The sequence below is a fragment of the Oryctolagus cuniculus genome, chromosome X (assembly GCF_964237555.1).
Source record: "Oryctolagus cuniculus chromosome X, mOryCun1.1, whole genome shotgun sequence".
Taxonomy (NCBI): domain Eukaryota; kingdom Metazoa; phylum Chordata; class Mammalia; order Lagomorpha; family Leporidae; genus Oryctolagus; species Oryctolagus cuniculus.
The window spans coordinates 134,290,018-134,301,763 of record NC_091453.1 but is presented as its reverse complement, the minus strand read 5'-3'; the positions used below and the strand labels follow the sequence as shown (position 1 = coordinate 134,301,763).

The window sequence follows — 11,746 nt, the reverse complement described above, 5'->3', positions numbered from 1 at the left end:
GGGAATTCAGACAGTCCTTCTGTCTTTTGGTTTTGAAGAAATTCCACACAGCTCAGACTATGTTATAAATCTTCACTGAAAGGATCCAGGAAACACTTCTTGGTATGTTTCCAGCATAAGTAAAATTCTTTTATTCTATATACTTTGGCAAAATGTCATCAGAAGAAATTAGATTATAGAAAGAACTTGTAGAACAAGAAACTCATTGTATTACTCTTCAATTTTATTAATGTTTTCAGTTTGTGCATCATTTACAACAAGACATGTGCTTTAAAAAGCATTATTATACATAAATAGACCAAGGAACAGTTAAGTAATTGACTCTTAAAACATGCACTTCAATTTTGTTCAGGTGTGTATAAGAAAGGGCAATAACCTTTAAGCCTTTGTCTTTAGACTAAAAATATTTGGAAATTATTACTTAGGAATGCCAAATGCCTTTCTAGAACAGATGTATTTTCCACAAGGAAAATGTTGATGGAGTTAAAAGGCATTAGTGTTAATAAGGATGGGAAAATACTTGTGCTATGCAAGATCCACAAGGAAAGAGTTCCTGTGGATGTAAAAAAAAGTGTCAAAAATGAATAAGGAAGCATGAATTTAAAGGTTAAGATGGAAAAACAGGAACCATGAACCAGATTATGGGACACATATATATTCAAGGCACATGACTAGGCTAAACAGGTGGCTAGGTTATATAGACTTACTGGTTCTCTCATTGGGATAAGAGTAACTTATAATATAATTTCCATTTAATGGCACTTATTGATAGATAAATGCAATCAGATTCAGGGCAGCAAATGTCTTCCTTTCAGATACACACCAACTACTAGATAACAGATGCCAGAGTAGCTAAGCAGTATGACCATGGTCAAATTTTCTTACACTGAAGTAGAATGGATGCTAAACTGTTTTATATGTTTATATACATCATACTGTCTATTTTCTTTCAGGTTTCACAAAATAACTCTTCAAAATTTAGGCAGATTAAAAAATTTATTAAACCGTAGAGGATGCTCAAACTATGCAACAGGAGTCAAACACAAACTCTGGAGTTGATTGCTGACTGTATTCAGTTTGGGCTTTTCCCATGCTACCTCCTTTTGACTGCTAAAATGCTAGCATATCCACTGGGTTCCCTTCTGTTTCTTTGGTGAATCTGAGGAATTTCCTTCCCTACTCTCTCTATGCCTTCGAATAACAACACAATTACTCTAAATATCCACAGAAGTAAAAGATACACACACACACACACACACACACACCCCTCACAACCTTCAGCAATTCTCAAATCAACTGCAATAGGGAAGCAGAGAATATCAAGCTATCCATTGTATTGTGAATGATCAGCACACTTAACTTTATTCCTGAAAGTGAATACGAGAAGGACAAGGATAATTCTCTGTGCCACTAATGGGCTAGCAAAATATTCCTCATCTGACTGAAAGGAAAATGTTTAATACTTTACCTGTCTGGGCTCCTAGAAATAAGCAGCACCAACAATTTAATTATGATCCCCAAATAACAACTATTCTCCATTACATTGTTTTGAAGCACCTAAAACTCTTCAGTATCACAAGACATTAAGATGAGATATTAGCAATACTATGTCTTAAATGCTTTTGAGTACACATATAAAGTTCCTTCATAATTCTATTAGACAGTTCTTAAGACTGGTGGTTTCCACCTTGGTGATAGCTTTGTGCAATTACAAACAAAAATATTTCTCTAAGTAGATGACACTAGTTAACAAACAAAAGCAGCACAAAAAAGCCTTTTTAAGGCTACTGCTGCAATGAATGATTCAATCTGAAGTTCATTGGAATAAATTAGTTGATAGAACAAAGATAAATCTGGAGGAATAGAACAAGATTTTAAAAAAAGTGAAAAGAGGGTTGAAGAGACTGGCAGATACCATCTGTCAGTAGTGAAAGGCTTGAGTTACATGGATTGCTTTTAACTTCTTGTTCTCACACATCCTTGGTTACTGGTAATTTGTTCTTTCTTATTTCTTCACACAGTTTGGCCAAGTAAATCCACCACAGAGAGTTGACACAATGATATAGATGAACACCTGGGAGAGGAAGAAGGTAATTTTATTTTCTTGAATCTATGATACACTCCTAAATAATATATAAAGGAAAATAAATCTGTATTAAGTAATTATGATTCCATTACAGTAACACTTCTACACAAACTCATCACACTGTCAAATATTTTCAAAGGCATCAATGGAATTAAAAATTTCCTTTCTCATATAACTCTAGTCTATTTGAATTCCACCATGTTTTCTTCCATGGGACAGAAAGCAGTGGGGTTCCTGATCATCACTACTAACTAGGCTGAATTAGTACTAAAAGCAGCTCTTACTGATGCATCGTTAACAAGTCATAAAGATCACAAATAATCATAATTCTCTTGAAATCTGATTCTGTCATTAACTATATTTTTTATTTTATATATAGATGTCATTTTTCATTATTAGGATGAGAATATATGAAAAAAGTATGAGAAAAGATTCCACATCTATATAAACTATGAGCAAGAATGTTGATATAAACTGTTTAGATGGCACAAACATGATTACCAAATAAAAAGATGATGGTGTAAATAAAACTATAAAAATGCCAATTGTATTATAGATGTGTTATATTTTTAATTCTAGTACTATAATTTTAAATTAAGATATTTTCTAAAAACACTAGGCAATTGTTCATGCTATTATATTTCAAAAAATAGATTGTGGTGCAGTACGTTAATCCTCTGCCTGTGGCACCAGCATCCCATATGGCCGCCGGTTCTAGTACCAGCTGCTCCTCTTCCAATCCAGCTCTCTGCTGTGGCTTGGGAAAGCAGAAGAAGATGGCTCAAGTCCTTGGGCCCCTGCACCTGTGTGGGAGATCGGAAGAAGCTCCTGGCTTTTGGCTTCGGATCGGCGCAGCTCCGGCCATTGTGGCCACTTGGGGAGTGAACCAGCAGACGGAAGACTTTTCTCTGTCTCTCCCTCTCACTGTCTGTAACTCTCTCTCTCAAATAAATAAATAAAATCTTAAGAAATAGATTTAAACATTAGGTTTACTTCATTAAAGTAGTCACCTTATTGGCTTTAAGTAACAACTTTGAGATATCAAAGTAATTTATTTACTTACTCACATGCTTGCAAAAAATGCTTTAATGAGTTACATGCCCACAACCCCCCTAACTAGCAAAGTGTTTTGTTTTCCCTACAAATACTGCAGGAGCAGGGGGTAGGTTGTTAATAAATAGGTTAAAGTAATCACACCATATTCACACATAAACAATAACTCATACATACATATATTCCCCAAATGCAAAGTTACTAACTTGATATAAAGTTGACTGTTTGCCATAGCTGTAATATAGGAATTTGCCAAGCTACAGTACAGTATGTTAGGTGACAATACCTTTTTACAAAGATTGATACCACATTTAGAGCAATACTCTGCATGTAATATAGGTAATTTATAAATATAATCCAAGTTTAACAATAGTTCAGTCACAGACATCAACTGAGATTTCCAAACCGAAGAGTAAGAAAGAAGTCAGGCTCAGGAGTCTTGACTATGTGACTTGATGAACCTGAGCAAGGAAGCACTCAAGTTCATGGCAACTATTTCCATTATAAAATTTACAGAGCTATGATTGCTTGTCTTCTGTTAGATAGGTTCAGCTATTTAAAGTGGAGAAGCCTCAAGCAGAGGTCGTAGAGAAGTGTAGAAGAACTTGGAGATATTTGGGGCTTCTGCAAATGACTGGAGGACAGAGAGGAAAGGCAGCTTTAACCAGCCATGAAATACCTCAGGATAAAGCACTCCCTCACCTTTAGCAGTAGCTGCCAAACTATTGTCAAACTACAAAATGGGTTCAGGACCTCATTATACTCTTAAAAATTAATGAGAACTCAAATAACTGTTATTTAGGTTGATTATAAACATCAACAATTTGCCATATTAGAAATTAAAACTTGGGGCTGGTATTGTGGAATAGCAGGTAAAGCTGCCACCTGTGACACCAGCATTATGTGTGGGTACCAGTTTAAGTCCCAGATGCTCCACTTCCAATCCACCTCCCTGTTAATGGTCTGGGAAAACCAGAGGAAGATGGTCCCTACCACCCATGTGGAAGACCTGGAGGAAGTTGGCTCCTGGCTTGACCAGGCCCAGCCTTGGCCATTGTGACCATCTGGGGAATGAACCAGTGGATGGAAGATCTCTCTGTCTCTATCTCCCACTCTCTCTGTAACTCTTTCAAATAAATAAATCTTTTTTTAAAAAAAAAAAGAAATTAAAACTTGAAAAATACATATATGAAGTAGACATTTGGTACAGTGGTTAAGTCATTGCTTGAGATGCCTGAATCCCATATCGGAGTCCCTGGATTTGAGTCTCGGCTCTGCTTCTGATTCAGCTTCCCATTAATGGAAATCCTGTGAGGCAGCTGGCGATGGAAAAGTACTTAAGTCCCTGCCACTCATGTAGGAGACCTGGAGTGAGTTCCAGGATCCTGGCTTAGGCCTGGACCAGCCCTAGCCCTTGCAGGCATTTGGGAGTGAACCAGAGTATGGTTCCTTTCCAAAATAAATAAAATAAAAATATATTTAGTTTAAAAATAATAAATGTATTAAGATGAAAATTATATTTTTATTAAAATATCTTTCTATGAATTTAGTTTTGTATATTTAATTAGATATAAAATTCTCAATAGGGAGGAGGGGTTTAAGTGGAGATAATATATATTTTTTTTAAAGATTTTAATTATTTGTTTGAAAGGCAGAGTTGAGGGGGGGGAGAGAGAGAGACAGAGAGAGAGAGAGAGAGATCTTTCATCTGTTGATTCATTTCCCAAATGGCTGTAACAGCCAGGGCTGGGGCAGGCTGAAGCAGGAGCCAGGAACTCAACCCAGGTCTCTCACATGGGTTGCAGGGACCCAAGTACTTGAGCCATCATCTGCTATCTCCCAGTGTGCACATTAGCAGGTAGCTGGATAAAGAACTGGAGCAGCCAGGATATGATCTGGTACCCATATGGGATGCTGGTATTGTAGGTGGCAACTTAGCCCTCTATGCCACAACACTAGCCCCAAGATAATATTTCATAGTGACTTCATAGGAAAGTAATTGCTTGGTCATGTGTTTAATCAATAAAAGACATACATAGCACATTTTAGATTCTTAATCACTGAGAAAAAATCCCAGCAACTACTTTCTTACAGACTGAAAAAAAGAATCATACACTAGAAGACAAAAACTTACAATTGACACAATGATGATGATGATAGTAAGCTTGAGATTCTTCATACACATGGCTCGGGCAAGATTTCTGCTGGTAGTTTTGAAGGTGACAGACTACGAAAAAAGTAGTAATTGTTTAATCTCTGCCAGTGACTACATGAATGACTTATAACAATCTACAAAATTTTACTTTCAACAATTCTGTTTAAGTACCAATGTTCTTTACCCCTTCCCTCTCTTTACAAGTAGAGACTAGCCATTCATAATCACTAGTTCCCAAAGCAGGGTCCTACCCACTGGAAAGGCTTACCTTGTTTTTCTTCTCTACTGTAGCAAAGTACATGATATTAAGCGCTTGAAGTGTTTCTTTCTAGTATTACAAAAACATTTCCTCTTTATGTTTCCATTATGAAAGGCTCTTTCTAGGCCAGTTGGATGAAAGTACATTTACCTATTCTGCCCATTATAATCCTGGGATTTTGAGACATAAAAATTAATTTTTCCATAGGATTATCTGCATTTACTTGCCAAAACTCATAGAACTCCATCCCTTCAGTTATCCATTCATTTCTGCATCATTAGTTTCCCAATTTCTATGGAACCATTCCAAACAAGACACAAACAGTTTGAAACAAACAACAGAACTCCTGAATGACCCAATAATTCTACTCCTAGGTATATTCCCAACAAAGATGTATGCACAAATTCACTGAGAGACGTATATACTGACATTTCTAATGCCACTACCTTTCATACCTCAAACTGGAAACTACCCAAATGTCCATCAACTGTACAATGCATAAATACATTACGGTAGGGGCACACAATGGAATGTAATAAACCAATGACAATTAACAATCTATATGGGATCGATCAACCTCATAAACATAATTTGGAAGAAAAGAAATCTGACATGGAGTAAATACTGTATTTCATTAATCTATGCAGAGAAGTTGGGACAGTGATCATCTATAGAGGGGAGTAGTAAATAGAAGAGTAGAAGAAGGCAAGAAAGGGGCTTCCGAGATGCTAGTTATGCTCTAGTTCTTAATCTGGGAGTTGGTTCCACAGGTGTGTTCACTTTGTGAAAACACAACAAGCTGTACCCTTAACAGTTCATAGAATTTTCCATATGTAAGTTATACTTCAATAAATTGGTTTTTTAAAGAGATTTATTTATTTATTTGAAAGTCAGAGTTGCACACAGAGAGAGAAAAGAGGAAGAGAGAGAGAGAGAGGTCTTCCAACTGCTGGTTCAGTCCCTAATTAGCCGCAATGGCTGGAGCTGCGCTGATCCAAAGCCAGGGGCCAGGAGCTTCCTCTAGGTCTTCCACGTGGGTACAGGGATCCAAGGACTTGAGCCATCTTCCACTGCATCTTCCATAGCAGAGAGCTGAATTGGAAGTGGAGCAGCCGGGTCTTGAACCAGCACCCATATGGGATGCTGATGCTTCAGGCCAGGGCATTAACCCGCTGTGCCACAGTGCCGGCCCCAAATAAACTGGTTTTTAAAAGCCTACTCCCTTAATCCTTACATTCACCTCCAGCCAAGTACTTCACAAAGTATCTCTGGTATAGCAGCTGACAAAGGCACCAACCTCTGGGTTTCATTTTAGTACAAAGTTGGCAAAGACCCAGCTGTAAGTGACTAGACACTAAACACCAAAACTGATTGCACCTAGCCCTAAATACATACATTGAATAGAATATACTACATCAACTAGGATACATGAGAAGCAGTGGTTAAATGAGAAAACAGAAAGCTATGAAATCAAAATACATAGTCCATGTAGTCCCATTTGTTTTTTGTTGTTGTTGTTTTTTTTTTGTTGTTTTTTTGCTGCTGTAGTCTGAGCTTTTAGTGTCATACCTAAAAAAAAAATTAATGCCCAGAACAATGTCAAAAAGATTTTCCCAGATTTCAAGATGGCTGAACAGGGAAGACATTCTGGTTTTGGTAAGGAAGGGGAAAATAGCAAAAGAAAAGCTGAGGAAGTACATTCCCAGGGGAGAGCTGGAGAGAAGCTTGCAGTAGAAACTCTACAGAGGAAAGAGAGATTCCGTGGGGCAGCGTGGAAGGTGTGGACATATAGCAGTGAGCACAGAGATCACACATGACCCTCACAGAAGGGAGCTAGAGGAAATGCCAGCTTTGGAGAGCAAGGTAAAAAACAGACTGTGGCAGGATGTGGTGATACTGCCTGAGGGAGAGCCTTGTGGACCACATTTTCTTTAAGTCCAGCCTGGAGCTCTAACAGAGAGCAGGGTACCTGCCTAATCCAGTGAAAGAAAAGCATGTTTCTTTCTCCCATCCCTCCACAAGAGCATCCAGCAATTGGTGGGGAGAAGGCACCATTTTGACACCAGTATAGGCTGTGGAGGCTCTTGCTCATTCCTATTACCAGGAGATTTTGCCAGAGGGAAAAATCCATGTTTCCCACTGATTTTGAGTCTGGCTGGGAGGGTTGACAGGGAACTGGGCACCCACTTAGGACTGTGAAGTGCCTCTACCTCAACATATAGGCTCTGGGGCTCAAACTGCCAAGGTAGAGCACCAACAGGCAGTTGGTTCTGGGAATGCCTCTGCTCTCCATGGATGAGGCAGGCTCTTAGGGTGGAGTAGATCTTCTGCACCCCATGACTATGAGAGCCTTGGGTGCTGTGACAGTAGGGATTCTGTGACTGGACAATAGGGCATGGGGTACAGCTAGATTTCTGGGCAATCACTGCAGCTGGCATCAGAGGCTCAGAGATCTCATGGGCTGGGGTTTGTCACTGCAGAGGGTTCCTGGCTCTCACTGAGATGTACATTGACCCTTTGTTCAGCATGGATGGAGGTTGTACCCATTGTGGACTAACCCCAGTTACTGATCACCTTGGAAGAGAGGAGATGAGGTTATGATTATGTCAACAGGCGTGATCATATCCTCTCTCCTGCTAACAATAGAGATCTACCATGCCCAACTTGGGTGTCACCCTGGATTCTCACCCCACTCTGGAGAACTGACCAGTGCTCCTGGCCATACCCAGCACATGCCTCTGGGTAGTCACTGAAAGAGCAGACACTCCACTAAGCCACAGAGACACAGTTCAAAGATGAAATCCATTAGAGGAGAAAACCACCAAGTATTTCCACAAATGTCTAAAAATAAATGGAAAAATTCAATAAACAACAATAAAGAAGACAACATGACTCCCCCAACGGAACACAACAATACTTCTATATTAAATTGTGAAGATGAAGGGATTGATGAAATGCCCAAAAAGGAATTCAACAGAATGATGATAGGATTACTCAGAAGCAACGAGAAGCAAATTCCTGAGTTAAAAAATCTGTACATGATATGGATGAAAAATTTTCCCATGAGATTGAGACTCTGAAGAGAAATCAAACTGAAATATTAGAAATGAAGAATCTAATATGTCAAATAAAAATACAGGGGAAAGCCTTAACAACAGAATTGGTGAGGCAGAAGAAACAACATTCAACCTAGAAGACAAATCTTTGGAAATATCTCAGTCAGACCAACAAAAAAAGGAGAAGGAGTTAGAAAAAGTAAAAACAGTGTTTGAGATTTATGAGATACTATCAAATGACCCAACATACAGGTTGAAGGTGTGGAAGGAGAGACTGGATCAGAAGGCCTTTTCAGTGAAATAGTAACAGAAAACTTCCCTAATTTGGAGAAAGGGACATCAAGTACAGGAAGTACACAGAACTCCTAATAGACATGACCAGAAAAGACCTTCACCATAACACATTGAAGTAAAAATTTCAACAGAAAAATCTAAAGAAAAGATTCTAAAGTGTTCATGAGAGAAATGCCAGATTTTTTTAGAGGATCTCCAATTATACTCTCAGCTGATTTCTCATCAGAAACCCTATAGGCTAGGAGAAAATGGAGAGACACAGCCCAGTTTTTTTTTAAATTGTCAACCCAGAATGCCATACCCTGGCAAAGCTCTCATTTATGAGTGAAGGTGAAGTAAAGGCCTTCCTTAACAAACAGAAATTGAGAGATTTTTGTCACCACTTGTCCATCATAACAAAAGATACTTAAAGATGTGCTACATACAAAGAATGTGAAGGCAAAAAAATCTCCTAGTAAAAGTACAAAGAAAATCAATGCAGGCAATAGGAATATTTATGAAAAAATTGCAGAGCCAATCATTACTTATCAACAATAACCATGAATGTAAATGGAGTAAATTCTCCAATTAAAAGATATAGACTGGCTGAATGGATTAAAAAACAAGACCCATCTATTTGCTGCCTACAAGAAACACATCTCATCAACAAAGATACATACAGACTGAAAGTGAAAGGATAGAAAAAATATTCCATGCTAACAGAAAGCAAAAATGCGCAGGTGTAGCCATCCTAATATCAGAAAAAATAGACTTTAACATAAAAACTGTTAAAAGAGACAGAAAAGGGCATTAATGCAACAGGACAATGTGACTATAATAAATGTATATGCACTCAATGTCAGGATGGCTGGCTATTTAAAGCAAATGTTAATGGATCTAATGGAGACATAGACTCCAATATAATGGTAATAGGGGTCTTCAATCTGGCTTTCATTTTTTTTTATTTGACAGATAGACAGTGAGAGAGAGAGAGAGAGAGAGAGAAAGGTCTTCCTTCCATTGGTTCACCCCCCAAATGGCTGCCACAGCTGGAGCTATGCCGATCTGAAGCCAGGCGCCAGGTGCTTCCTCCTGGTCTCCCATATGGGTGCAGGGGCCCAAGGACTTGGGCCATTCTCCATTGCCCTCCTGGGCTACAGCAGAGAGCTGGACTGGAAGAGGAGCAACCAGGACTAGAACCCGGTGCCCGTATGGGATCCTGGCGCAGCAGGTGGAGGAGTAACCTAGTGAGCCACAGCACAGGCCCTTAACATCCCACTTTCACCAATGGGCAGATCAACCACACAGAAAATCAACAGAACTAATCTAAACTATGGATCAAATAGACCTAATTGATATATACAGAACATTTCATCCCACAGCTAAACAAAACACATTCTTTTCATCAGTGCATGTAACTTTCTCTAGGGCAGACCATATGCTAGGCCATAAAGCTAGTCTCAGCAAATGCAAAAAAAATGAAATCAAACCATGTATCTTTTCTGACCACAATGGAATGAAGCTGGAAATTAACAACCTAAGAATCTCTAGAAAATATGCAAACACACAGAGACTGAACAGCATGCTCCTGAATGAACAGTGGGTCATGGAAGAAATCAGAAGAGGAACAAAAAAAAATTCCTGGAAATGAATGAAGATGAAAATACAACATATCAAACTTAAGAGATACAGGAAAAGCAGTGCTAAGAGGGAAGTTCATAGCAATTAGTGCCTACATCAAGAAATTGGAAAGGGATCAAATAAATGAGCTATCAATGCACCTTAAGGACCTAGAAAAACAGCAACAAAACAAACCCAAAGTTAATAGGAGGAAAGATAATTAAAATTAGAGAAGAAATAGACAGAATTGAAACAAAAATACTAAAGAACAGTGAAATACAGAGCTGTGTGTTTTTTTTTTTTTGAAAAAAAAATAAACAAAGTTGATACACATTCGTCCAACTAACCAAAAAAGAGGGAGAAGACCTAAATTAATAAAATCAGAGATGAAAAAGGAGATGTAACAATGGATACCACAGAAATGAAAAGAATCATCAAGAAATACTATAGCTACAGGCCAACAAGTAGGAAAGTCCAGGAGAAATGGATAGATTCCTAGACACATGCAATGTATCAAACTTGAGTAATGAAGACATGCAAAACCTAAACAGACCAATAAATAACCAAGATGGAGATTGAATCAGTAATAAAGACACTCCCAACAAAGAAAAGCCTGGGACTGGATGGCTTCACCACTGAATTATACCAAGCCTTTAAAGAGGAACTAATTCCAATTCTTCTCAAGTTAATCAAAACAACTGATAGGGAGGCAATCCTCCCAAGCTCTTTTTTTATTTATTTGAAATACAGAGTTACAGAGTTACAGAGAGAGAGAGAGAGAGGTCTTTCATTTTATGGTTCACTCCCCAGATGACCACAATGGCCAGAGCTGACCTGATCCTAAGCCAGAAGCCAGGAGCTTCTTCTAGGTCTGCCATGTGGGTGCATGGACCCAAGGACTTTAACCATCTTCCACTGCTTTCCTAGGTCATAGCAGAGAGCCAGATAGGAAGTGGAGCAGCTGAGACTCAAAATGGCACCCATATGGGATGCTCGGTGCTGCAGGCTGGGGCTTTAACCTACTGTGCCACAGTGCCGGTCCCCCCAAGCTCTTTCTATGAGGCCAGCATCACCTTAATTCCAAAATCAGAAAAAAAGATACAACATGGCCGGCGTCCCAGCTCACTTGGCTACCTGTGGTGCTGGCACCCCGGGTTCTAGTCCAGGTTGGGGTGCCAGATTCTGTCCCAGTTGCTCCTCTTCCAGTCCAGCTCTCTGCTGTGGCCCGAGAAGGCAGTGGAGGA

The 11,746-nt window shown here is 38.9% G+C and overlaps 1 protein-coding gene across 3 annotated transcripts in view; it reads right to left on the bottom strand.

The window, feature by feature from the left end:
- Positions 1–205: 205 nt before the first annotated feature.
- VAMP7 (vesicle associated membrane protein 7) overlaps positions 206–11,746 on the bottom strand; it is a 59,439-nt gene continuing 47,898 nt past the window's right edge. For all 3 annotated transcript variants that reach the window (XM_002722201.5, XM_017338149.3, XM_070066508.1), the window contains 2 exons: positions 5,274–5,366; positions 206–2,074 (listed from right to left, as the gene is read on the bottom strand). In XM_002722201.5, the coding sequence (XP_002722247.1) occupies positions 2,006–2,074; positions 5,274–5,366 (162 nt within the window). In that variant the 3' untranslated portion in view covers positions 206–2,005. The remainder of the gene's footprint in view (positions 2,075–5,273; positions 5,367–11,746) is intronic.